At 34.0% G+C, this 27,195-nt stretch overlaps 5 protein-coding genes across 16 annotated transcripts; 2 read left to right on the forward strand and 3 right to left on the reverse strand.

The window, feature by feature from the left end:
* The first annotated feature begins 678 nt into the window (after window positions 1–678).
* LOC128677987 (transmembrane protein adipocyte-associated 1 homolog) lies at window positions 679–6,422 on the forward strand. 2 transcript variants are annotated; one of them, XM_053759205.2, is made up of 6 exons: window positions 679–1,137; window positions 1,235–1,530; window positions 1,640–1,897; window positions 3,580–3,766; window positions 4,145–4,274; window positions 4,592–6,422. In XM_053759205.2, the coding sequence occupies exons 1-6, from the start codon at window positions 1,049–1,051 to the stop codon at window positions 4,742–4,744; spliced, it is 1,113 nt and encodes a 370-aa protein (XP_053615180.1). In that variant the 5' UTR covers window positions 679–1,048; the 3' UTR covers window positions 4,745–6,422. The 2 variants fall into 2 exon arrangements, with proteins under 2 accessions (XP_053615180.1, XP_053615181.1); XM_053759206.2 differs by having other exon boundaries at window positions 683–1,137; window positions 4,595–6,422.
* Window positions 6,423–6,587: 165 nt separating this feature from the next.
* LOC128677985 (uncharacterized) lies at window positions 6,588–9,249 on the reverse strand. Its single transcript, XM_053759203.1, has 2 exons — window positions 7,503–9,249; window positions 6,588–7,366 (listed from the first exon to the last, which is right to left on the reverse strand). The coding sequence occupies exons 1-2, from the start codon at window positions 8,215–8,217 to the stop codon at window positions 6,675–6,677; spliced, it is 1,407 nt and encodes a 468-aa protein (XP_053615178.1). The 5' UTR covers window positions 8,218–9,249; the 3' UTR covers window positions 6,588–6,674.
* A 231-nt stretch (window positions 9,250–9,480) lies between these two features.
* Window positions 9,481–12,709, reverse strand: LOC128677983 (serine/threonine-protein kinase PRP4 homolog). 11 transcript variants are annotated; one of them, XM_053759192.1, is made up of 3 exons: window positions 12,400–12,526; window positions 11,519–11,718; window positions 9,481–11,284 (listed from the first exon to the last, which is right to left on the reverse strand). In XM_053759192.1, the coding sequence occupies exon 3, from the start codon at window positions 11,226–11,228 to the stop codon at window positions 9,531–9,533; it is 1,698 nt and encodes a 565-aa protein (XP_053615167.1). In that variant the 5' UTR covers window positions 11,229–11,284; window positions 11,519–11,718; window positions 12,400–12,526; the 3' UTR covers window positions 9,481–9,530. The 11 variants fall into 11 exon arrangements, with proteins under 11 accessions (XP_053615167.1, XP_053615168.1, XP_053615169.1 ...); XM_053759193.1 differs by having other exon boundaries at window positions 12,386–12,504; XM_053759194.2 differs by having other exon boundaries at window positions 12,391–12,492.
* Window positions 12,710–13,967: 1,258 nt separating this feature from the next.
* Window positions 13,968–18,357, forward strand: LOC128677986 (pentatricopeptide repeat-containing protein 2, mitochondrial-like). Its single transcript, XM_053759204.2, has 9 exons — window positions 13,968–14,213; window positions 14,377–14,596; window positions 14,703–14,805; window positions 15,112–15,306; window positions 15,523–15,619; window positions 15,796–15,884; window positions 16,240–16,350; window positions 17,036–17,143; window positions 17,449–18,357. The coding sequence occupies exons 1-9, from the start codon at window positions 14,105–14,107 to the stop codon at window positions 17,572–17,574; spliced, it is 1,158 nt and encodes a 385-aa protein (XP_053615179.1). The 5' UTR covers window positions 13,968–14,104; the 3' UTR covers window positions 17,575–18,357.
* A 3,235-nt stretch (window positions 18,358–21,592) lies between these two features.
* Window positions 21,593–23,088, reverse strand: LOC128677890 (odorant receptor 10a-like). Its single transcript, XM_053759055.2, has 3 exons — window positions 22,958–23,088; window positions 22,617–22,843; window positions 21,593–22,527 (listed from the first exon to the last, which is right to left on the reverse strand). Exons 1-3 carry the CDS (start codon window positions 23,017–23,019, stop codon window positions 21,869–21,871), a joined length of 948 nt encoding a protein of 315 aa, XP_053615030.2. The 5' UTR covers window positions 23,020–23,088; the 3' UTR covers window positions 21,593–21,868.
* Between the last annotated feature and the right edge of the window lie 4,107 nt (window positions 23,089–27,195).

The raw sequence follows: 27,195 nt of genomic DNA on the forward strand, positions 1-27,195 counted from the left end.
CAATCTTACAGAGTACGCATTAAAAAAATTACTGAGATTTTGTTATGAAATTCACGCAGGCGAAGCTGCGGGCAAAAGCTAGATCGAAATAATTTCGAAAATTCACACAATAGCACACCACAGCAAAATATAAATATAAACATCCCATAATTGAAGAAAATTAAAATAAAAACACGGGAACGGATTCCTCAAGTCGAATTTTGAAGTGAAAATATCTAAAATAGATACCAGTAGCACACGAAATAATCAAAAAACACGGCGGTACTTACCAGCGGTAGATTTTCGTGTGGCAAACAAGTTTTTAAAGGGGGATTTGCATCCCTATTTATTATAATTTGGGATTTTTTCTACGTATTAATTTGTATTATATTATTTATTCCAACAAATATATTTCTTGGTAAAAAGCTGACAATGCATAAAAGTTTTAAAGTTAGGAAATACAGATGGCGCCTGTTACTATGTCGAATGACAGGCGCCTAAGAAGTGTCACCCCCCTGCTTTTGTGTACCTAACATAGTGTTGTATTCTGGCGGGATAAATATGCAGTAATACTATATTAGTAGAGGTACTCCGTACTAAATGATAGTGACTTTAGCGGTCTATCGGTTAGAACTAGCTAAGACATTTGATTTCATTCAGGCATAATGGTTTGTTTGACGTGAAGTGACTTTGATGTTCTGTGGACTGTGATGTCATGTCAGTAGTACTAGTATTGTAGACAGGTACCTACCTATCTAATGTAATTTTCATGTTTGATCTTCTTTCTAGTTCCAGTGGCTAAAGTGCGTTAAAATACTACAGACGCGGTTGATTTAGATGTCGTATTGTACGTTAAATAGTTTGTATGCATCTAGAAATCTAATAGGCAAATCTATTCCGAAGAAGAGTGGTGTGTAGATTTAAGATGTTCGAACAAAGTTGACGTAACGTAGGCCCATTGGAGTAACCAGTAACTCAAGCAAGGAGATATGCCTAACTACCACACAAATCGAAGGCTTTAGCTTTCGTAACATTTGTAAGGTATTGGAAAATCGTATGACTAAAGAAAATGTATGGCATCAACGGATCGGATTACCCCCCTGTTAAGGAAGAGACTTTTTGTAAATACGTTTTGTATTACGAGATAAATAATTCGAGGTAGGTAATCATGTTTGTCCTTGTATTTGTTTTTGTTGGAGTGGTTGCTTTATGTTTTGTCACTTGTAATGAAATATTGTCGTTTTTATTATTTCAGGGTCCGCATATGGGATTTGATTATTTTGATACCAAATGCTCTGTTCGTGTTATTTTTAGTTGTAAGATTCAATAAAGCCCAGTTGAAATTGCGCGCTACAAGTAGCCCTATTTTCCTCACTTTTTATGCATTGGTATGGGGCAATGTAATAATAAGTTTGGTGAGATGCGCTGTGTCTATGACGGTCAATGCTGCTGTACCAGTGGGTGGGCTGGTAGATAAGATTCTATGGGTGACTGTCAGGTTCTTTCTTCTGGCTACTGAGATGAGTGTTGTGATATTTGGATTGGCTTTTGGTGAGTTTACACTTAAAATTTTGATGGCAACTTGGCGCACTTTGTTTTCTATTTTGTTTTTAACCAAATTTCCCAATGAAAGTAAACCTTGACTCCTGTCATATTTCAGGACATTTGGACAGCCGCAGCAGCATCAGATATGTTCTTCTTGCTACATCTTTAATCTCTCTAGCATTCACTATAACACAAGGCACACTGGAGATTGTTATGCCGGATGACATGTTCCATATTGAAGCGAGGGACTATGACCTGTTTGGACATGGAGGCATGCTGTTTTGGTTCACATCTTCATTGGTTTTCGCATTGATATACTTCCTAATACTAATTCTGCCATGGATTCCTCTGAGAGACTATTTAGCTCTACCAAGTAAGTTTTTTTTAATGGTTTATGCATATGAAATAATTCACATTCATCTTCCATATAAATAAAAATAATTTATCCCTGGTATAGAAATTTAATATTCATTTCATAGATTATTCTATTTGCCTCACACATAATAGTAGAATAACAAAATATTTCAAAAATTTAGAGATATCTTGAAACATTTATGTGGCTTATGGGAGTAGGGTACAGCAATTAAATTTGGTTGATCCAGTCTATATTTTTTCTTTATATAGTTAAGATTATTCAAAAAATGCAATATATATTAGTATGTAAGTCAGTATGATAATTTACCCATTATAGTTATCTAAAACAACAACAAGCTGGTACAATCTTTAATTTTGTTTTCAAAAGCCACTCTTCCTTAATTGATTCTAAAAGTTTATGTCTAACAGTTTGAACATGGGCATAGTTTAAATGGCTAGTTCAGTGTATTTCGGCAGAATTTATTCGTGTGAATTCTCCACTCCTGTGTTCCAATCGAATTTTTATATGCAACTCATGTTTGTATCATGTTATGCAATTTAATTAGTATAATTCATAACTAATTATAATATAACATTTCTAATGACTTTTTAAAGACCTGAACTAGTTGTTATAGATGTTATTATCATATTCTTTGTGTATTCTCTCTAAATAGGTACAATAACATTGATAAGGTGCTGTCCATTTCCTCACTTGCTGGAGCAATAAATTGTGTAATTAATAGCTTCAGATTACTGTTGAGAGGATAAATATAGCACAATCAATCTTATGTTTACTACTATTTATTTTTTTACTGTTTACAATTTTATTAAATTTACTTTAATACTTCGAAAATAAAATGTCTGTTCAACTTTTTGTTTTTTGAAATCATAAAAAAATATTTTATTTTCTATACAATAAAATAGGTACTAATAAGGAAAATATGTACATAATGTTTTCTTTAAAAAAAATCGACAATTGTCACTAGCTCTATATTTGAATTGCTAAAATCCCAGTCCTGTATAAACAGCATCGTTACATTCATGGACAGACACTTTACATAATATTCTGTTATTTGATTAAGGGTGAGTTGACTTACCTGCGCGTTGCTGCTACATAACGTTTATTACACAAAAAGGGCGTACGTTGCGATTTTGTGCACAGTTTTTCTGCACTTTAAGACTTGTGCAGATTATATCTGTATGTTTAATAATATATTTTTTTATATGCAGCTAGAGTTGCAATCACACTCGTGATAAGTATGATGTTGATTGTGCACTGTACCCAAAATCAACTTCTAAGTGAACACATAATTATTAAATCTGCTAACATTTATCTGATGACATGCTGATGAAAATTAAAGGTGTATAAATATATTTTTGTCTTGTTAAGCCATCAGTTTAATTATGGGCTTATCCTCAGAAGAATACTTACTATTTATTCGGGATAAAATATAAACATGGATGCTCATGCAATAGTTGTAGAAACTTTAATGCCAGATTTAATTGTATCATTTGCCAATTTAGTTGTATCATTTGTCGAAAACCATTATAACTGTTGTATGAGTGAGGACTTTTGCTATCTCTCTCTCTCTTTCTCATACGTTTTATCCGCTATCCTACTTTTCCGTCGTCACACGTTCGACGGCACCCCTAGTTGTCAGACCATCGACTATATGGCAATCACCCCGTTTTGCCTTCCAGCCAAGCTGTCGTTCTACTTGTACGTGTTGCTTCTGGCGCTGCTGGACACGACGCAGGCGGTGGGCGCGGGGCTGCTGGCGTGGGGCTCCCTGCAGTCCGGGCTCTGCATCGTCGATGTCACCACTTGGCTGTATTTCTCTCTTTACACGCCGCTCGTGTACCATACATTCCTCAGCGAGTTTTTCAGGTAAAATAGGCTGCCTGAGTACACAATGTGAAAAAACAGAAATGTTCACATAGATGTATCCGGATGAATTTTTGTAATAGTGAAAGGTGCATCAAAATTCACTGTCTATATATCACTGGTATCTTTCATTCGTAAATACCCAATTAATTTTAGTTACTATTAAACACTACCATGTACCATCCCAACTAATATTATAAATGCGAAAGTACTGGACCGATTGTTATGAAATTTGGTACATGTAGTAAAATATAAAGATATTTTACTATGTGTACCAAATAAGATTAAAAAATTGTATGTTGTCACAGAGCATAATATTATTCTAGTGGTAAGATATTAGTCTAAAAAGAGATAATTGTTAATATATGCCTTGTATTTCAGTGTATCCCAGCCGAGCATCATGTTCTCGTACAAGGCTCAGATGGACGAGCCACTGGACGACGACCAGGTGTCTCTGCCGCACCAGCAAAGCTTCAGTTCACTCAAGACCGACTCTGACTATATCTACCAGGTACTGTTGTAGTGCAGCGTATCCCACAGCATCATGTTCTCGTAATATTTATTAGGTGTTCATCATCATTATCAACAGCCATTTAAACGTCCCCACTGCACTGCTGGGGCACAGTCCTTTTAGGAGTATGGGCTATGACCCACCACGTGGGTTGGCGTGTTAAATCAATTCCTACGCGTACTTTCGGCATAAAAAGTTCCCTGTGTGTTAATTCAACCTATAAGCTGCCTCAATACCAAATAGGCCCAGACTTTCGCCTTTATAATATTAGGAGTTGGATGGCATTACTCGGTAAGTGAATAGTAAATTACCCCCAGCAGAGCAACAGCGTGTACGACAGCACGCTGTTCGAGGCGGAGGGCACGACGCCCATGCGCGCCGCGTACAGCGCCTCGCTGCAGAGCCCCGACTCCATCGCCTCCGGACAGTCGCTCGACGCCGCCGCCTGCCACCGGACGCCTGACACATAACCACCGGACGTGCTACACCACGCATCCAAAGATATGTAATCATACGTAGTATGTAATATGAACGTCGGATATTCTCGCGCCTTTGTAATTAACGATATAATATTTATGTTTAGAATAGTTATGTTTTCTCTTTTCGGTATTTGAAAGAACGAGACAAAGTACTTTTCAAGGTAATTTGAGAATAACATTTTAATTAAGAGTGTAAGATTATACTAGGCGAAATTGACCGACATGCGACACTCGAGTTCTGTGTCGGACGCGGCGCGAGTCTATCTGGCGCTGTATATTTATTTATTCATGTGCTCGCTTGTTCATTTCGGATTTTGACACACTTATGTACAGCTGGGGGCAGATAAACTTGACCCTTTTGTGGGACTAAGTTACTAAGGTGAGTGGTTTGGTTTATTCGCCCCCGACTGTACTTACCCTCTTACCTAAAGCACTTACTGATTTTGTTAAGTACTTACACAGTTTGTTCAACTAAAGGATATTCTAATTGAATATGTCAAATTTTTCATTGATATCCGTTGCGGGCAAGTGAATGCATATCTTAAATAATTAGTGCTACTTAAAATTATATAACAGTACATGGGAATCTCAATTTAAATTTTATAATTTCGTTTCATGATGTCAAGTTACTTTGTGATAGTCGGAGCCAGTGATCGAATCGAATTAATTGAGACTGTGGTACATCCCATTTCTTTATTATAGTCTGTATGCAATGGATCCATCCGATAAATTAGTGCTTTAGACTCAGGATTCACAAATTGTGCAAAGTTGCAACACGTCCAATTAGCAAGGACTTTACTCAATTTCGAGTGGTTGAAGCATTTTTGTGAATTGGATTTTTGCGTTCTAACATATTAGCTGTAAAAACTACTTAATTCGTGTAAATAAAAATAAAAAGTGTAACTTATAGAGAAACTTAAGTCATAAATCAGATTTCTTTTTCCAATGTCATTCGTCCTCTCTAAAGTAAGTTTATACCTGGCGGATCATTAGTGAGTTCTATGTCTAGATATTTTTATCCTGTAATAGTTGTACCTTTTTCTTTAGGAATAACCTCTTAATTATACGTATTAAACGTACGAAATAAAATATAGGCTACAAAATAGATTCTAGAAAAGAATAGCATTAAAATTTATGGGGTTTGTATGAGATTTCTAAGCCAAGTTTTAGCAGTCAATTGATATATTTATCTCATTATAATTTATTTTTGGAATAACTAAGACAACGGCGTGCTTTTTGCGTAGTTGTGCATTCAATCTGTCTCTGTCACACACTTGTATGTGCGCAAAAGGTCGGTGAGTCGGCCATTTTATATGGTATTCTCGAGACAGGGACCGATTTTAAGTAACCTTTAGCCATGTAACAGGATATTTTCTGCCAAAGTAGAAATCTGCGAGAAAGAAGTATTTTCTTATAGCTTTAAAGTGTGATAAAGGCCCATCGAGTAGTAAAGCGACACGAAAATATCTAAGTAATCAGGTTTGCGACTTTGTTCCAGATGATCAATGTATTTATTAAATACTTATTTTCTGAGATAAATTGCGTAAATAATTATAATTTTTGATTTCATTGCTAGGTATATAAAAGCAAAGTGAGCGATTTACTTTCATTATGCATAAAATGATTATACTTTCTAATATAACAGTATTTTACGTAAATCGATTCAAGTTGTACTACTCCACCAAAACAATTAGGCACATGGCAAACATGGCGTCACTGTAGCTAGGGAGGGGAATATTCGAGACTCGCTGATACCTAGTATGAAACTGGTAAGTAACTATTGTGAATACAACTTAGTATGTGTATATTATAACTATACTTTATTTATTTTGGGAACAGAGAACTGTGTGTGCAAAGGAAATAATAAAACTCCTAATTGATTAAATGTACTTTATTTATTGGAATAATTTGAAAAATTGTTCTAATCAGAATCTAATTCTTCAATCCCTGACATTCTTTCAAAATCTGAATGTGATTCCAAATCACTGTCATCGCTGTCGTCATTTACATTTATGACTAACTCTCTTGCGTCTTCTAAACCTTGCTTTTCCCAGTACGCCTTCCGTAACCGGTCCACGTGATTAATTTCTTTTTTCCAATCGTCTTGCGTTATTGATTGTATGGCTTCCCTGGCTAGTTTTTCGATTTGTCTCTCTGACTGATCGACATTCTTGTCGGCGACTCTTTGTTTGACCAGGTTCCAAATGTACTCAATAGGATTGAGGTCACATTGATATGGTGGAAGTCTGAGGACTTCGTGACCGCTCTCCTCTAAAAGTTTGTCCACTAAATATTCTTTTTCCGGTCGGTTGCGAATTATAATATAATTCAACTCAGCCTTTGTCATTCGCGGGTCAAACGTAATGTTTCTCTCGCTCAGCCAATTCTGCATGTCTTGTTTACGAGCGGCCATAGTAGGAGGCTTATTTAATTGCTTGCTGTGGTAGGGCGCGTTGTCTATGACAACAATACTGTTAGGTGGCAAATTTGGAATTAGTTTTTCGGTTAACCATTTCGTGTAGTTTTCTGTGTCCATTTCGTCGTGGTAATCCCCTTTACTACTTTTACATTTGTATAATAAGTCTGCACCTTCGACGAACCCAGTCTCTCCTCCTGAAATACAAAGATATAAACATTAATAAACAGTGTAGTGACATGAACAATAGTTAAATTATTAAAGTAGAATATCACGTACGTGCAGAAATATTAATTATATGGAACCCTAATAAGACAGCTCATTGGGTATTACCTGCGTGAACGATTATCCAGCGTTGGCCAGCACTATCGTTTTTTCTTATGCCTGGGACCGTTTGACTTTGCCAACACTTGTTGACAGTGTAATGCGAGTGGACCCATGTTTCATCGGTAAAAATAACAGGTTTTTTTTCCGGGCCCAAGTCGTCGTTTTCTTTTAATCTTCTTAAGTAACGTGCACGCCACGCTGCTATTTCAGGTCTTTCTATGAGCACGTCTCGTTTTTTGGAGCACTTTTTGAATTTAAATCCCAAACTTTCTGTTATAATTTTTCGCAGGGTCTCTCTTTGACCAGGAAAGTTAAGATCTCTCTTAACAACGTTTAAAATTTTTTTCAATGTAGGCACTTCTTTGTACACGTCATAAAAGCTTTCAATTTTTGTTTTAATTGCACAAATCATGAAGTCATCAATTTCCAGCTTTTTCTTTTGTTTTCGCTTTTTCCCTGGAGTGGGTAATTTGACTGTCTCTGTTGGGGCTTCGCTTGACGTACCCGGCTGTGGTGAAAGCCTTAGTTTCTCCAAAACTTCTTTTTCCTCGTTTTTTATTCTGGCCAATGTGCGTCGACTAATGCCAGTAGCCGTACACACTCGCTTTTCCACTTGAGATATTGGAATAGCTATTCCATGCAACTTTTCTTCCTCAAAAAAATGTAATACTTTTAATATCATTGTCCTTTCGGACCCACGGATAGTTTTTTTCCTACCCATTATGAGGTTAACAAAAAATATCAACAACAAAAACAACACGGGACTTTTAAACAACACAGAATGAATTAATAACAATTATTTAACAAAAATTAACAACACAAACTCAACAAAAACCCAACTGACAACGAAAATTTTAGGAGGCGCGAAAGCACGTGGTGTAACTGCAGAGCGCGAGTACACGACTGCGCGTCACTAGGGAGAGCGCGGGGAGGTGAGACGAGGTACGGGCGCCGAAACCGCATTCCTGTCATGCGCCTAATTGTTTTGGTGGAGTAGTACTTACTAGTATTCAGATTGGAAACCCCCTTTGTATTGTTTATTGTAAGGTAACTTCGTCGTATTGAGAAAAAAAAATGTGTAATATTTATAAATTATACGTTCACCTTACGTTTCGATTTGGTTCTTTGAAAGGTCGTTTATCATTTCTAATGATTTTATTTAACGTGATTTAATGAACTTAATCTAAGACTACGATGGTTTGCTACATTAGCTTTTTGTAGTTATTTTATTGCTAAATATAGCCCTTCAATGTATACACTGAGTGATATAACCTAACTCTTAAGTTATATATTACTTGCTACGTATGTACTGTGATGGTATATTGATTTATTGTTTTGTTAAGTTTTTTTAAATATATTATTTTAAATCGATCGCGGAAGGCATATGGTTATTTATGACAGCAAAAGTAAATTTGGAAAATGTATAACTTTAAGCACAGTAGAAGTTGACAGCGTAAAATCATTAGAGTAAAATAGTTCTAGATTTATCAATATTGTTTTAAATAAAAAATAAGTTTCATTGAAGTTGTGAGTTAGTATTAAACATAGAGTATGTGCAGTTTTAAAAGAATTATTTACTAGTCTCCGTGAGATCGTAATTTCATGCAACTTTGAGTTAAATTTTTTCGACACCCAGTCAATTGAACAATTTATAACTGATCTACTTATACACCATAATTGTCAATTTTCTTTTTAAATTGTGATAGTTCATGTGGTGTTTGTCCATGTGAGTTTTTAAGTGATATTTTGGTTGATGGCATATTTTTTTGTTGTTTTGTCTTAGCGTCTTAAAACGTATACCTCTATTAATACTTTGTTTTATTTCTGCACCTGTTGTTTCTATAATCCTTTCGGTAAGTCTGAATGAGACTAATAATATACACATTACGCCATGACAGGTAGCTCCAGTGCGGACTGGTGGTGGGTGGTGTATTAGGGAGGTTTTGCAGAAATGCATGTGGGCGAAGTTAATAAAATCAAAGTATTAAATTATTACAGAATTTTATTTTTAATATTGAACTAAATGTACCCCTGTTATTTTTCTAATTCTGCTCGAATGAAAGGGTGTTTCAGACAGTCTAATATAGATGGTCTGTGGTTGGGATCAAACATGAAGATCTTATCAAGGAAATCTTTTAGTTGGGGCAATTTCTTTTCCTCTTCAGCTGTTAGATTTTTACAAGCTTTTTGCATTTCTGTGTATAGATCCTTTGTTGCTGTAATATTGGTTATTTCAACATGTTTTTCTCTGTGTGTTGCTTCATCTCTTTTATGCATCAGAAAATTATTGTTGTAATTGAAATGTTGATCTTTAAATTTTCCTCTTTTTATTAGCCTGCTAGGAATCTTTCCCTTAAAATCCATGAAGCATTTTAACATTTTATTATTTGAACTACCAGTAAACAGTATCTTACCAGTTGCCATTTCGAAAATGGTACACCCTGCTGACCACATATCAACGCCATGGTTATATGGTAATCCTAGTATTATTTCTGGTGCTCTATAGAACCTTGAAACTAGGTAAGGTGTAGGTTCATTTTCATTAAGTTTAGATGCAGATCCAAAATCACATAATTTTAATATGTTTTTCCTTTCGTTAACTAAAATATTATCAGGTTTAATATCAGAATGCAGAATTCCAAGTTTTTTAAGTAATCTCAAAGCTAACATTAATTGTCTACTGTAACTCATGAGTGCCTTCATATTCAATCCATGTCTTCCATACTTTTTGATCACCCCCCTTAAATCCATGTACAACGGTTCTAAAACCAGGCACAGATGACCTTTGTGTTTAAAGTGAGATATTAATTGCACACAATGATATTTATTATCTTGATCTGCTTTATTAATTTCTTTGATAAGTGATATTTCCTTTAAACCAACTTTGTACATCATTTCATTATTTCTAATAATTTTGATAGCAACATTAGTATCTTTGTTTTTGTTATCTTGAGCACGAACAACATTTGCAAATACCCCTTGTCCTAATATACCTTTGATAGTATACCTGTTGTCAATTATATCACCAATAGTGGTGTTGTAATATCCATCTGAATCATCCCAATTATCTGTTAATTGTACATTATTGTCCTTATCCTGTTTTACATGATCTGATATATTGTGGACACCAAAATCATCCTTTTCAGAAAACATGTCTGGTACTTCTTTAGGAAAAGGCTTGGGTTTTGAAGCAATTTTTTTTTCCTGCACCTCATTATTAGTTTTCTTAATTTGTTTATTCTCTATTAATTTATCACCTTTATGTTTATCATTACAAGAGGTTACTAGTTTTTCTAATAGTTGTTTGCGTTGTAGTCTTCGTTTTTCTATAATGCTTTCTTCATCTTCTGAATCTAAATGTGTATAATCATGGCTCAGCTCCGGAGAAACATCAGAAGATTTTCTGCTCTTTTTTTGCAAAGAAGTGGGTTTGTTTTTATCATTTGAATGTCTTTTACAGTGTACTCTACTAGAGTTATCTTTATTATAAATTTTATGTTCAGTCATGACAACTCTTATATTATTATCCGATATTTTTGTAAGCTCTTCTTTAAGAGAATCCCGTTTTTTTAATAAATCTTCTATAGTTGCTGGAAGCGGTGGAGTTTTGGCATCTGAATAATGGTGTTTTGTGTCTGTGTCCCTGTGATGCTTTCTTCTTGATTTGTTTTTTTTTGCTTCTTCCCTGAAACTTCTTGATGATTTACTTTTGTAGTGTCTGATTTCTGCCATTTCTATAATCACTTGAATTTTTGGTTGAAATTGATTGGTTACTGGCTATTAAAGATCTGTAAAGACATACTAAAATTAGAATTTAGTGTAACAGTAAAAATATTAGGAAAGCTAATATTTTCATATGTGTAACTTTTTGTATTAGTCTTGTGTTTAAATATTTGAAGCATTTAGTCACTTTCATGAAAGTTAAGAAATGCAGTTAACAAGATATTATGATCAATCGTTAAGTAAAACTCTCATGAATTTGACTGTACATCTAAATCAAAGTGAACTATATCATTGATTACATTTCCACCCTGTGTTTATCATCAGTACTCAGTCCCAACATTTTTATGTTTTGGAACTTATAATTTAGAGTCCATTTTCTTGGCCAAACTTTGTCATCGCCAAACCTTACTGTCACTTTACAGTACCATCCATGGCATTATATCCTGACAAGAGTGGTTGTTGATAGTCAATACATCATTATGAGGCTAATACTTGTGGGCTAGAAAAAATACACAACATTCACATTAAAAAAATGCTATGTATGAAAGATTTCTAATACTGGAGTTAAAATTGAAACAATTCTAAAAATAATGTAGATAGTTCTTAAATTAGATACTCATCCAAATTCCTTCATTAATTAAACTTGAATTTATCTGAAAACAGTACTCATTGCATGAACTTAAAAATTACTATGATTGTATAAAATTTAGATCTCACTGGTTAGGAAATTATAGCCAAATGCTGTACAGCATTTCTTACAATATCCTGAGAAATAAACTAGAATTATGTTTGCTAATATTTTTGTTATTATTTTGTTTAGAATTGGCAGCTTTAAACACTGGCGTTGAAACTAATACAAATATCAATAAGTACCCTATCAATTCATGTCATGGGTACTGTTTTTGCTAGTATAAATCACTGCTAATTTATATAGTCTTATTTATTATCATATGGGTTGTACAATGGTTTCATATCAGGAAATTAATAACAGACTATAATATTAGCAGCTTCAATTTCAATAGAATTCATAACTTGTGTACAAACAAAATTCCCAATTTTGAGTGTACGCAAGACAGCTTTGTTGGAGCAAAAACGAAAAAAAACAATTTATTCTGATCACTTTTAAAAAACAGCAAGCTAACTTTCACTTAAAAATCATTCGTTACCATACACAACTCACAATATGAATCAGGTTTTGATAATATTTTTAGATATAAAATTAATAAAGATATTGATATGGTTACGTCATTTTTTAAAATTTTATGGTTAACCATAACTATTAACCATAGAGGTCAACATAGACGATAAAGTAGAAACCATAAATCTTTTGTCCTATACCAATGATATCTGATTCGAGTAGCTGTACTTGTAAACTGCAGTTTTCGTCGACTGTGCTCGCGTTCGCGGCTCGTCATGCTGATCGACTAGCGATTCAACAGTAGGTGTACAGAAATTTATTATTATTACGTACAAAGAAACATTTGTTATTACGGCCGCATATATCCGTTTTCCGAATCCGGGGTTACCAAGAAACACGTAGCACGCAAGTAGCACGTCATTGCGTCCACACGTTCTTTTTTATTCACACGATGCTTACACGATATGGGACAAAGAGACATGTGTGCTACATGTTTAAAGTAGGCATTAGTTTTATCAGTCAAAGCCATAAAGACGTTAGCACTCTGCACTGCACAGATATAAGCGCTCTGGTACATGTATTGTTATAGTTCTTTAGACAGCAATGCGGTGATGGTGACCACCAGTATCCCATATTTTTGTGCGATCTGCGTCTTACTTGGCTGGATAATTAGTATTTTGACCTTATTTTAGGCTTGGAAACCAAAATGTTTGTTATGCTTACATCTAAATCCGTGGTTATGCTTGGCTTGTTCATGGAATTGGTAGGTACTTACTAAATCCATGGGCTTGTCATTATCAAACGCCTTTTCCATTGTACCTACAAATAGGGAGTATTACTGCACTTTTATCCCGCCAGAGTACAGCACTGTATGTTAGGTACACAAAAGCTTTGCCGCCTTTTGCTATGTCGATTAAAACGTTTATTTTAGAGTACTTTATTAATCCATTCATTATGTAAGTGTTAGTAATAAAAACTTCGAAAACTATGGAATATGCCTTACGCTGTAAAATTTTGGAGCCAGTAAACGGTCGAAAAGAAGGTCGAAACACTTTACACGTGAATACTTATTAAAATATGGCCTTCATACAGGTTAGATTTTCAGTCAAAATCAAGTTTATATCAGTTTATGACCACAGTTGACCAAATATAATATAACACCATTTTATATTAACACTATTTTATATTATATATATAATATAATATAAAATAGTGTTATTATTTTCAGGATAGTCCACTAAATCCTTTCTTTTTCCTTTAAACTCGCACCACGATTGCGTAGAAGGTATTTTTGGTCGTAAATCTGCAACTTGGCGCTTTTTCCCTACATTGGCAATGTTTGTGCACCTTAGTTGTACCAGTAGCGCCATCTGCGCTGAAATTTGCGTAATATGCCCTATTCCATGCCTTTCCCATAGAATCATTATGTACTCTGTACGAAGTACTTCTAAATCGCCTTTCCATAGATTCCATCCACCATTCCAGATTTAGAAAGAAGAAGGGACCCGCGCGCACCGCGGCCCTTCCCTTTTCCATCCTTATCAGAGTGTATGCAGCAGGCCATTCTAAACGAAACAAAAAAAAAAGTGTCTGTCAAGTGATTGTCATTGTCATATTGTCGCCGGAAAACTTCGGAAATTAAAATAACCTAAAAGTAAAAACTTACCTCGGTTGCCTCTACAGTTCGTTCGTATAATTTGCATAATAGAAACTTTATATAGTTAAAAAGAAAAACCGGAACGTTAAAATGTCTATATTTGTCAAAAATTTCGTTAAAATTTCGCTTAATAATAACTTGAGATTGTTTTCTCCGTGTAGGTCACACGGCCCATGTAGAGCAATACATTTTACCAAAGGTAAGATTAAATTTATTTCAATAGGAATAAATGTGCCTATTGAAACAAAAACTCACTGTAATATAATACTATTTTGTAAGCCAATATATAAAATTATTCAACACTTTACACAGAGGAAACAAAATTCTCCATTATAATTTAAATAATAAAATATATTTTTCAGTTCAGCATCTGTATTCTCCATTATCTCTTGGCATAGATAACTATCTCCAAACCAGAAAGAGAGTGAAGGATCAGTTTGTTAGTTTCTCAGACAAGTTCAGAACAAAAATGATTGAATTTGTTGGTGATTCAAAAAATATGATTTTCACGGAAGATCTGAAGAATATGGTACATATAGCAGAACCAACGGATTTGGACCTTATAGTTAAAATGATTAAAAAGTATGTTTTGTTTATTATTTTTTTCCAAAGCATTTTTAAATTCTGTGCTGTGTGTATTTTGTAAATCATTTGCTGTGATCTCTACAAAGTAGAAAATTATTTTCAGATTCAATACCCAATCAACAGAATACCGCTTTGGGTCTTTTGTGTTTGGACCAGTTGTAATGAGAATGTTTCACTTTTTAGATGCCCCAAAGGAAGCCTTACAAGTTAGCATAATTTTTTTTACAATGTGTAAATATTGCAAATTATTTTAATAATAATCATTTAATGACTATGAAAAGTTTAATTTGGCTCTTCTTAATATTTACATATATAGCTTAATTAAAATATACAAAGCCTACCTGTCTACCTTTGCTCAGTCAAACAATTGTTCTATTGTGTATCAATTCTGTGTGATTGAATGGTTAATGTTAAGTGAACTCCAAGATTACATGTATCATTTTATGTGCTTAAGTAGTATTTCTAACTTGTTTGTATACATGATAACTATAATACAAATTAATAAATTTCAGTGCTTTTATGATCCAGCCAACAATGAATTCTTTGATCAGTTGGTGAGCTACCAGTTGCTACTCGATCTACTGTATAACCATGAGATGTATGATGAAATGTACAAAGTTTTTGAGGTCATAAAAGAAAAACAGATAAACATGACCAAATACCCAAAATATTCTGTAGTTTTAATTTTGGCTGCTTGCTACAAACAGGTGAGAAGCTTAATTTAGAAATGTTTTTATGTGTCAAGCTAAATAAAAACTTAAAAGGTCTAATTTATCTTGGAAGATTTGAACTTAAATATATATGAATTGCAACCAGATATGGGTTAGCTACCAGCGGCTAGCAGGTTTTTTTATCAATGGCACACTTAAAAAGGTTATTTAAAATATATGTAAAATTATTTATATTATTTGATTTTTTTACAGAATACTAAACAAAGTTTAGAATATGCCTCGAGTTTGTGGTCTGACATGACCAGTGTTGGGACAACACCAGTCAGAAGGGCAAGCTCATTCTTTGCAGGTTTGTTAATTTAGAATATTTTACAACAAAGAAAGTGAAAGTGATTAAAGGAGGGAATCTTTTGTACAGCTTTGGTTTTAAATATTTTTATATATACTATATATTATATACATTAATTTTATTTATTTTTGTGGGAGATATTAATTTAATTCATACATATTATTAATATTTTTCAGCTTTGGCGTTGAAACAAGGGGCCCCACATATAGCACTCGAGGCAATATCAACACAGAAACAAAATTATGTTACAATCAGGAATATAAAGGTAGGTTTTTAATGTTCTGTATATAAAATAAATAAAAAAACGGAACCCTTATAAAATAACTTGTATGTCTGTCGACCTCCATGATAGCTCAGATACGATTACGAAATCAATTCAGTTGAAAGTTTTTATGTAAATTTATGAACCATATACAGACAAGCAATTTAAACAAAATGATGATTATGAGCTCTAATAAATAAATCCAGGAGTGTGAGTTTAGGTTGAAATAGACTCAATTCATATGTAGAATACATCATAATCTCCACAATCCACATATTTAAAACAAAGTCTCTTATAAAACAACGTTTGCTTAAACCAATGGTTTAATCTGTTTGGTTAATGTGGTGTCGTGTCGCAGGCGACGGCGCTGGCGCGCGGCGCGCGCGCGGACGACGCGCTGCGCGCGCTGCGCGCTGTGCTGGAGCTGGACGCGCCCGCCGGCACCCGACACACCTTTTTCGAGGAAACGGTGAGTTCATTATTTAAGTGATCATTTAAAGGGTAATTTTTGGAGTCGAAATACATTCCTAATATAATATATCGAGAACAAAAAAATAGTAAATAATTACGTAATTAATAAAAGTCATGTATAAAACTTTTATTTAACAAACTCAATAAAATTGTGTTTGATTGTTTAAATGACTTTAAGTACATTTTATTCTTTTACCCTTTGTTAAATAGCCAATTATTTCTTTATTCTTCCTTATTCTTAACTAAATTGTGTGTGTAACTAATGAAATTAAGTTTTTCAAAAAATATTTGAGCATAATTTGAATTTGTTTGTAATCAAATCTTGCAAGTTAAATTCTACTTCCGCAGTAGCCGCTTACATCTTTGACATTAATAAAAGCTTAAGGCAAAAATGTCTTTATTTGTAAAAAAAACTTGTTTCTAATGTCAAATACAATAATATGAATTTTGCCAATATTAATGATGCCGTACTACATAGATAAAACCAAGTCGCTTTCTCTGTCCCTATATCTCTATGTATGCTTAAATCTTTAAAACTACGCAACGGATTTTGATGCGGGTTTTATTTATATATAGTTTGATTCCTGAGGAAGGTTTAGGTGTATAATTTATTAAGGTTTTACCCGAGCGAAGCAGGGACGGGCCGCTAGTCTATCATATAAAACTATGTAAATGTTTGTTAGATATCGGCAGTACGGCAGGCGGTGGAGCAGTCGAACGATAAGGATCTTCAGAGGGAATTCGAAACCATTGAGAAGGCTCTAAATGACAGAGGTCTTATTGATAATCAGGTATATATTACCAATGTTCCGATTTGCATTGGAAGAAGGATAATCAAATAAATACACCTTTACATCTATAATTCCCGCTTTCCCGCTTATTTGTATAATAGCCAAGTTATTTATTAATGCCAAGAATACATATTTAGAACAAAAATATATAGTCACAAATGCAAATAAGTAAAAAATATATATTAACATAAAATTTGGAGTCAAATCTTATAGTAATAAGTGCAAGTTGCTTCGAAACTAGTAATGTATCCAAAGCAAGTGAATAATTTTTAAAAATTGACATTTAAAATAATTATATTTCACAGACTCTAGATCAACTGGTGAGCTCGGAGATAACAGTCAATGTTAAGAATAAAACTTCGAGAGGAGTCACCACGTTCCAAAACAAGAAGTTACCATTCGACCATCGCCAGAGAAGAAATATGAACTAGTATTTATTTTGTGATTGTTGGATTTATGTGTTTATGCAATACGACCAGGGCTAGCCTAACTAAAGTCTGATTTTTCTTACGAGTCCTAACTTGTAAACAATCTTCACAGTACTTATTGTTGAATTTTGTTGAAAATAAATAAAATGTTAGTTCAAACCTATATATTCTATAGTAATGATTATGAGATGAAACATGTTCTGATGTTAAGTCAATACCGAGTTTCAATAGCAATAGTTCTTATTGCGTGTATATAAGAATTACCATTGATTGAGACGCGATATTGTCTTAAGGTTAGCAGAATCTGTTCTATATTATCAGTAGGGCCCAGGGCGTTTCACGAAAAAAATTGCAACGAAATTTATACTTTTTTGGGACTCTTGCGACGTCACTTTAAAATAGTGAAATTAGAAAAATTATAAAATTAAATAATATTAGAATCAAGTGGCACCGCCCTGGTGGAAAGTATCCTATATGTTTTGTTGGGTTTGTTTTGCCATATTGTGAATGAATTATGATTGTGTTGCGAGTGGGTAGAATCTGTAGTTTGAATAATATCTGTGGTTCATATTTAGGGATACCTACTGTAATAAGGAGGGAGTATGTACTATATAGTATCAAACAAATTTTACAGAATAGTGAACATCAATTAAATTTAGTAATAATTCGTGATTGGTAAAATTATGAACCAGAGTAGTATACAGTGGACTAGTATGAGAACAAGTAAATTTAAAACTGACAAGCAGTTGTTAATTTTAAAGAAACAATAAAATGTTTATTAAAACAGATTTTCTTTTATTTTCGAACCCTGTGACATACGTAACTAAACTATTATGTGTCTAACTGTTTCCGCGCATTTCGAAAGCTATAACCGGGAGATTCTTCTCAAAGGTGATAAGACAAATTTATCAATTCGACACGCTAGACATACAGCGTAACGTTTCTTTCGGGGTTCGCAACTCATAGCTCGACTTCCGACCTAGAATAGGGCCACTCCATATTCCACTTATAAGTAGTATGAGGGGAGTTAGGTACACATAGACTTGGAAGGTGACAGGCAACAATAGTATTTCCCAGGAGGATTGACGTCAGTTAGGTGGACGGTTACCAATATCGAAACTTTAGTTAACGATACTCCGGTTTCTGTTATTATCTTATCTTATTATCCGTACCTCGCCATATGCTGCTATTTCTAAAGCCAGAGAAATGGTTTTATACATTAAATTGGAGAGCGGCATGGAAATAAGTATGACTAGAATTAAAACCAAGATTTTGAACCTTTTACATAATTTTTTCCTCTATTCGCAATATTAGATTTAAGTAGGTCTACGGAAAATTTTCGCAGCAGCCTCGCTGTGGGAAAGTAGGTATACCTACCAAAATGTATAAGAAAAGCTGTGAAAAAGTTATTTACTTTCAAAATCCTATACACCAAGGAACGTTGAGGTGATACTGTGCTGTTAAATGAGCAGTGGTCTTAGGCAGACACGGACTTTTGAATCTTTTGTGAGGGAAATGCTGTAGGAGTCATTATGTGCCGGCTTTCCTCTTATTACAGCGGAAATTAAAGACTGTTCGTAAAGGTGAAACTTTTTCTACGTGTTCCTGTGAGGTTTCCAAGCTGTTTAGTTTAAAATGAATCTGAAAATCTTTTTTCCTGAGGTATAGAATGGATATTTAATACGATTGAAATATTTTAAAATTTAATTGACCTTCATTAAAATATTCAGGTTTTTTAAATTCAAACGCAGTTATAAATAATCATGTAAAGAGTATGTCATCCACGGGAGGACATGGAGTGGGATTCTAGGCCACCTGGATGTATATGTGTATTTATAAGTTTGATAAATTCAATTTTAAAAATTGAATGTTAGTGTAATTATTTCTTTAAATTGAATTTATCAAACTTATTACGTTACGTTGGTGTATGTACCTCATACGAATAAAGGTAACGTACCTATTCCTTAATTAATCTACCCGCTATTTATATATGACTAGTTAACAGAAAAAGAAAATAAGTTGTGCTGTAAGAATTGCTATTGCCGAGGAAACTTTTAACGAACATAATTTAATTGCGCGATCATTGTGAAAGGATCCGGTGAACTCAGGAAATATTGTTAAAGAGTTGGCGACTTCGATAAGTGGTTGTATCGATTGATCTTGTTTGCCTACATAGGTACTTAGGTCACCAATATTCACACTTATATCTGGGACCACGCGCGGGACGCGCGGACCACCTTTTAAATATATGATATTGTATCACAGTAGGTATTTGACTTTGACAGAACAAGACATAACATAGTTTAGCTTATAAGCTAAAATAGGTTGTCTCGTTCTGTCAGTAGTGTACCTACTTATAAACTTTTATTAATAATAGGATTTATTTATGTGTTCTAATTTTGAACCTTCAAGACACAACATAAAAATAAATCCATTAATTCATTAATCATTTGCAGGAACTCTATTCACTTTATATAAGTGCCTGAACAAAATTTAGTTTTTTAAGTAAGTATATAAATTAACTTGACACCTCAACGCATTCGAAAAAGTGTCTTGACAGACGAACAGACAGACATCGAGGTGATCTTGGGTATTAAGGTTCCATTTTTACTTTTTGATGTGCAGAATCCTAAAAATGAACAAAATCTGTAAGTAGAATTCATCACGCCAAGGACAGTGCCAATTCGCATCAATCCCCAGCCATTTTAGGCACCATCCGTACCATTTATCACTTCGAATTAAATTTCCCATCTTGTAATTAGGACGTGGAATAACCTAATTACACACATACTGAGAGAGTCCATAAATAACTTGATGCATTTAAAAAAATTCTCCCTTTTTCCCTCTGGAGAGACTTGGTGAGATTAGTTCCAATCCCCTTCCGTAATCCCTCAAAACTCGTGTGAATATTATCAAATCGTCCAATAGATCACTTATTATGTAAAAAAATATAGTTACATAAATGTACCCAACTATCTAGACACCACTTGTTGAAATGACATTTATTTCACGTTTATTTCCAAATATACTGTGGATACAGTCCAGCGAAAATTGTGGTTACACGCGGCCACGCGACATATCACAAAGCATTGGACAATACCCTTTGTTGACGATAATACCTACTACTACAGACGCTACATATTATGTTCTCATTTGAAACAATGACTCACCATGAGCTTTAAATCTGAATTACGCCATAAATACGAGATGAGGCGAAATTGACTTGGGGAAGAAAGGGTCCTTGAGACTTGTGCTGGCTTGTCTGCTCCTAACAGGGAAGTTGAATTACTTTGAATTATTTCAATGTAAAAGTAACACTATTTATTAATCACAATGGGGAGCAACCCAATAAACATTTTTATTTATTTAAAAAGACTTGTTTATTTCATCACAACAACACGGGGAGGTGGAATGACGCTTTCCTAAAATATTTATTTTGTTTATCGCAGACCAGCGGTAGACTGAGCATGACAAACGCACACCATAAATCGAGCCGGCGAGAATGAAAAACGGCGTCACTTTTGCTGAGATTCCCAACTCCACGGAATTGCTGTCATTCTGAAAAAATAAACATTTTTCGGTATTAAGTTTCAATTATGTGTGAAAGAAAATACAAGTGAGTTGTTATTTGTAAGATAAAAAAATAATACTTACAATTGGACTGAGAGCTTTGTTAAAACTACGTCAAATACAACATTCCCAATGTACAATAAATAATATGGAATTCAAACGTCTTATTAACTCAAGTAACAACGAAAAGATTGTATCCAGCAATTCTTTTTAGCTTAATATACCTATGTACCAACTTATATGATATCCTGAGATTTTAAGAACCTAAGTTTTACTACAAATGTATATATTCAAAACAATAAATAATGTATATATATATGCTATGAATAGTGCATACCTGACAAAGAGGGAATCCTTGCCGTCTGCAGTTCGCATGTATGATAAATTGCATGTGATTTGCGCCATGTGGCCGGGGCGCTGTGCATCATATTACTAAGGAATGCATCGACTTTGTATATTTGAGCTTGTATTTCTTTAACTTCTAAACGTGTGCAACGGAAAACTCTCAATTCGATAAGTTATATCTTTTTCATATTTTAAGTTATTATTTATTCTTACTAGGCCATCTAGTGTAAAAAAATTAATAATATAATGCAATATGTATTAAAGAAAAAAATTAGGTAGGTACGATTTGATTAAAAAGCAATAACAACGATTCAATGTGCTTATTTCAACAGCCTTCAAATCGAATGAAAATGCATAACAGAGCGAGAATCAATTAGGGAAATTAATTGAAAACTGCGTAAATTTTGTAAACGACTTGTACGACTCTGCCGAATGTGTCTCGATTCATAATGAAAACATCAGCGGCGGTGAGGTACAGCGGCCGCTGCGACAGAGCCGACACGAAGCTTACGATCTTCGCTTGTTTAGCTTCCATCAGCTCCCAGCCGCACGAGTACGCCGCCTTCGACATCTCGCCTTCAGCGCTGAACAACAGCTCTCCTCCGAAACAATATATGAACAAGGGTAATACCCCCGTTACACCCGTCAATATTGTATTACTCAAATTCCATGCATTTAACGTCTGAAGAGTTGTCACTAGAACAATTGTCATCAAAAGGAAGTGAAATCCAAATATGATCCTGTACAGTCCTCTTATTTTCGCGTGATAACGCATGAAAAATTGATGATGTTTAACATAAAATCTAAGATTTTCGTCTACTGATTTTTCTTTATCTACTTTAGTTATTGTATCGTCGTACATTGTCCTCTGAATTTGATTGAGGGTTTCTGTCATTGCGTAGATGTGGCCGAGCTCGTGAGATAATAGGGTGACGAACAACACGATATATCCGGTTTGATTGATGGCAGAAAATGCCGTCGCCACGAATATTAATGCAAATGCTATTTCGAAGTATGGACTCTCTTCTGCACCGCTAAATCCTGTAGACAAGTTATTAAGTTTATTTTCATATATGGTAATAGTGGTTATTAATCCCTAATTAATAATGTATGATAATTAAAAAGCTTACCTAAAATTTCGCCAGGTATCGTTGGCAAATACCTGCTGTTTCCAAAAATCGTCATCAATAGGGGTAGACTAAGGTAGATCAAGTGAGAAGATGCCTGGTTGACGATCACAAGACAAGATATAATATGTCCTTTTTCTAGTGATTTCAAAACTTTCATACGAGCCGTTTCTTCCGGGATAGAGTTCAGACCTTGACGGCTCATATCGAATATTTCCTTCAACTGAACGCTAAGTAAAAAATGTATTTCATATTATTTCGGTACAATATATTTTGCTTTGAAATAAATTGGCAAATATGAAACAGAAATTGTGAGATTGAGATTTATTTCAAAAGCAAGGTACCTTGAAGTCCACATAAAGATATATTTAGACAAGGGGACACAGGTTGAGCTGAGGCAGTTCATGGCTTTGAAACACTCCACTTTGTCTGGGAACACTTTAATCAAATACACGCTCTGACTCACTGTGCCCACGTAAACAAACGCTCCGGCGCATAGAAACATGGCAAATATTGATGCCGGTGAAAAACCTGAAATTAGTTACGAATTGTTGAGTGTGTAGGTAAATGTATACTAGCCGCAAAGTAAGTTATAAATTGAATGTTTGAAAAGAGAACAGCATCTGATTGCGATTTGTTATTTTTATTTAAGCTGACTTTGTAAAACGAATTTCTTTCTTCCTTTACGTTCCAGGATATAGAAAAAAAAGTTTCTTTTTTGTTTTTTTTACTGTTTACTACTGAATGTTTCTTAAGATTCTTCATGGACACAGACATAGATCTTTGGTTAGTTATTTTTTGTACAGACACTTTTTAAAAATAATTGTGACTTACTGCGTTCTGGATCCCCAAAAACGTTGTGAATTCCAACTAATTTTTGTATGGAACTGATCATATTTTTTGATATATGTATAGGGTCTTTATTAGGCTTTATACGTTGTACAATATAATGTTTTATCCATTTCAAGTTCATGATGTGTGTTCTTCTAAGTCGTTGAAATATAAAGTTACCAAATAACTTTCTGTTGTGAGTATTATATATTCGAAGGAACAATTACATGTAATAGTTTATTTACATTAATGTAGAATGATAATTTGTCAAGTTAAATAATTTCTAAGGCCTTGTTCATATTAGGTAAAAAAATTAAATAAAAGATATTTGTTTTTTATTTAATTATAAGTACTTCCTAAGGTACTTACCTAACTACTAACATAGTTCAGTTATTTTTGGTCTTTTTAGTGGAGCATATACTAGCTGTTCGATAGTAGGTATATTTGTCATAGGTATATTTGTCGTATATTTGACTTTTTATTCATTCATTATTGTAGGAAAAACTAAACGGCTAATTGCCGTTTAGTTTTTCCTACAATAATGAATGAATAAAAAGTCAATTAAAGGGCCAAACAAACAAATGCTTAAAAACGATTTAAAAAATATAATGTTTCGATATTCAAATGACTGTAATCATTATTAAAGTTATCGTTGAATTAATTGCCGCTATAGTCCGCTACATATATTTTTTAAAACAGACAGATAACAAATTATTTTCACATTCTTTACTTGTAGTAAATTCTGTAACTAATGTTTTACGCTTATTTCTGAGGAGAGAGAAAATGTGAAGGGATTATGTGATAGACGTGTGTCGCAAGGAGTGAGCCGATACAAGGAATGTTAGACGAATGATTACTGAGGACACATTGTGTCGGTCATGTGCCGTAATAGGACAGGACTGACTCTGCAGAGGTGAGGTATTCCATGTAATTATTTCGACATTCCCTTATATTAGTTTAGCAAAAAATATTGTGAGACGCAATGACCGTTCAGGGAAGATCGTGAGATATGGGTGGATGAATTTCGGTGTACCTATGTAACGTTTTGCTAAAGAGGTACTTATTCACAAATTCATACTAGTATTGAAATAGCGAAAGCAGACTCAGGTCTGCTTTCGCCGTGACAAAAGTAAGACAGACGTCAGCGTCTGTCTTACTTTTGTCACGGCTAAACCACTGGGCCGATTTTGATGAAATTTGTTTATTAATCACAGATTATTTTATTATAATGTGTAGTTTTGTGATTCTCTACTTGTATTAGTATTAAAACTAACTTATCAGCAATTATAAAATGCTACAAAATGTTTAAAAAAAACATATTGTAAAAATATTATACCTAAAAAGAATTTATAGTAAGTACTGTAGTAAGCCGGAGTTTATATTTTATAGACACACTTTGATCACAGTCTCGCTTTGATTCGGCACGTACGAGATTGGTAAACTTGGAAGAGCTTATCGTTACACAACGGTAACTGCGGCGAAGGAATTAGGTTAGGTTTTTCGGAAACAACTCATTTATCTCTTACTAAATAATCGGGATTACTAGGTATTCATTTGGAATATCTTAATTGAATAGAATAATACATTACAGTGTTAATTGTCTACTTTCTATTACGTACATATTTGTTGTAACAATAATATTATATATTAATATTATTGTTTTTATGAATGCCTGGTAGTTTCCGAGTTACCTATATGTTTCGCCAGTAACTGGAAAAAAAAACCTAAAGAGAAAGATACTAAATTTTTGCGGTAGAAAAATCGAATCTTAATAAATAATTGGAACCATAGACCGAACAGCACCAATACTCTTCACTTAGCTCTATCGCAGTGTTGTCTATCTTGTGTCAAACCATTAATTGGTTTCAAAATTATTTTTGAGGCATTTTCTGAACCTTTACGAGTAAAAAGATTCATTCCAATTTGACTTCTATATTAGCACAACATAGAGGTCTGTATGTATAACTGATATGTTGTTTTCTTCTTTAGCGTGGCAAAACAAACCGAAGACGACAAAGTTACAAGGTCGGTAAAACAAAAACATGTTTGCTCATAAGTCGATTCCGTGACCAAAATCAGGGAAGTTACGATATAATATAATGAATGAAAGGATTGTTATTTCGACCCAGTGTACACCCGACTCATCAGCTTAAATATATCTCCAAATATCAAGACAAATAAATGTATTTCCATTGTATCTCAACCTGTGTTCTGAACAGATTAGGCATTCTAATTTATTTTAAATTAGCTGCGCTCCGGGGCTTCGCTCCCTTGGGAATTTTGAGATAAAAAGTACCCTATGTGTTATTCCAGGCTACGATCCGTCCAGCAGATTTTGCGTGAAAGAGTAACAAACATACACACATACATCACGAACTTTCGCATTTATATATATCCTCGATAGAAACTTCATTGGGATATGTATATGATTATTAGTTTCAAATGTAATTTCAATTCTTTACTGATCAATCCAGTAGTACCTATCTAATTAAACTCCTCGCTGCTTGTCCTATTAGCGACCGCAAATTGCAACGCAATGGCGGATAGCTAATTACAACTCCCGATCCAATAAGTTTATGATTGACGTTAATTGAACAAAGACTAACAAGATGTCAGTAATGATGCCGTACTGATAATTGATTAGGCAGGTTAATTGTTACTATGGATTAGGCAGGAATCTCAAAGTTGCTCAAAGAAACACTTGGACACTTGTCGAAATCATTTCTACCTATCTGAATTAAGTATAAGATATATATGTTTGATTTTGTAATAAGTATTATAGATAGGTAGAATACATAGGATACGTTGGGGTTTGGCTATGTGGCATGCAGGAATCTCGGTTATATTCTCAGGGCATCGTGCAAACCAATAAGTTACTATACAAAGTTGGTAAATTTAAAGTCTTCAATCAATGTGTCTTGTCAGTAATGTCATAGTCAGAAACGTGGCTGATGGCTGGGAAACCGGTCCATAAGCCGAAAGTAGCTCAGCTTGTTATGGAAAGAGATAGCTCTCCCCATAGCTCGAGATATCTCTCACTGAGGAGTTCTATTCAGAATGAGGTCATCCAACAAAGAAAAGGTCTCTGAAAACGTCAGCAAACTGAAGCGGCTATGTAGCCCTTTATTATAGAATTTTTAGTGGAAATCACAAAAAACAATAGATTCATACTTATAGATTCATTAGGAATTTATTACACTGCAAATGTAATTAAAGGACCGACCTCAGTGACTTTAGTAACAAGTCATGACATTTTTAGACCACTAGTTAATTATAGACAATCCATTTATTTGCAGTGGCGAGGCTATAAAATAAAATGGGGCGTGGGCTCACGCCAGATACAGAATATCGTTAACCTGGAATGGCTCGTGTGAATTCTTGTAATTCTGTGTATTTACCCCTTGATGTTTAGATCAAACGTATAAGAAATGAAAATAATATGCCTATCTCACATTTCGAACGCATTAATCTCTAAATATTATATAGATACGACATTATTGTAATTTAAGTTTAGGTTCGTTGATCGTATATAGAGGTAAACAAATTATATTGTAATAAACTGGACTAGATTGTATTGTAGACTTGATTGTACATTTCTTATTTTGTGTTCAGTTACGAATGCTATTTGTTATATGGTACATGATGCAGTTAATTTGCGTAGAGTCAACTTTGTATTGTACAGGTGGTACCAGTGTTGGAGGTTATTAAGTAAGATCTTTGTTAGGTGTGGCGTTTAACCCGTACTTCGAAA

This window comes from Plodia interpunctella, chromosome 18 (assembly GCF_027563975.2).
Source record: "Plodia interpunctella isolate USDA-ARS_2022_Savannah chromosome 18, ilPloInte3.2, whole genome shotgun sequence".
NCBI classification, from domain to species: Eukaryota; Metazoa; Arthropoda; class Insecta; order Lepidoptera; family Pyralidae; genus Plodia; species Plodia interpunctella.

Bases quoted from the DNA above. Each gene is read 5' to 3' on its own strand.
- LOC128677987 (XM_053759205.2), top strand. From the start codon at position 1,049: ATGTATGGCATCAACGGATCGGATTACCCCCCTGTTAAGGAAGAGACT. The intron at 1,531-1,639 runs GTGAGTTTACAC...GTCATATTTCAG, and splicing joins GATATTTGGATTGGCTTTTG to GACATTTGGACAGCCGCAGC. The intron at 4,275-4,591 runs GTACTGTTGTAG...AATTACCCCCAG, and splicing joins ACTCTGACTATATCTACCAG to CAGAGCAACAGCGTGTACGA.
- LOC128677985 (XM_053759203.1), bottom strand. From the start codon at position 8,217: ATGGGTAGGAAAAAAACTATCCGTGGGTCCGAAAGGACAATGATATTA. The intron at 7,367-7,502 runs GTAATACCCAAT...TTTGTATTTCAG, and splicing joins CTGGATAATCGTTCACGCAG to GAGGAGAGACTGGGTTCGTC.
- LOC128677983 (XM_053759202.1), bottom strand. From the start codon at position 11,228: ATGGCAGAAATCAGACACTACAAAAGTAAATCATCAAGAAGTTTCAGG.
- LOC128677986 (XM_053759204.2), top strand. From the start codon at position 14,105: ATGTCTATATTTGTCAAAAATTTCGTTAAAATTTCGCTTAATAATAAC. The intron at 15,307-15,522 runs GTGAGAAGCTTA...ATTTTTTTACAG, and splicing joins TGGCTGCTTGCTACAAACAG to AATACTAAACAAAGTTTAGA. The intron at 16,351-17,035 runs GTGAGTTCATTA...AATGTTTGTTAG, and splicing joins ACACCTTTTTCGAGGAAACG to ATATCGGCAGTACGGCAGGC.
- LOC128677890 (XM_053759055.2), bottom strand. From the start codon at position 23,019: ATGAACTGCCTCAGCTCAACCTGTGTCCCCTTGTCTAAATATATCTTT. The intron at 22,844-22,957 runs GTACCTTGCTTT...TTTTTTACTTAG, and splicing joins ATCTTTATGTGGACTTCAAG to CGTTCAGTTGAAGGAAATAT. The intron at 22,528-22,616 runs GTAAGCTTTTTA...ACTTGTCTACAG, and splicing joins GATACCTGGCGAAATTTTAG to GATTTAGCGGTGCAGAAGAG.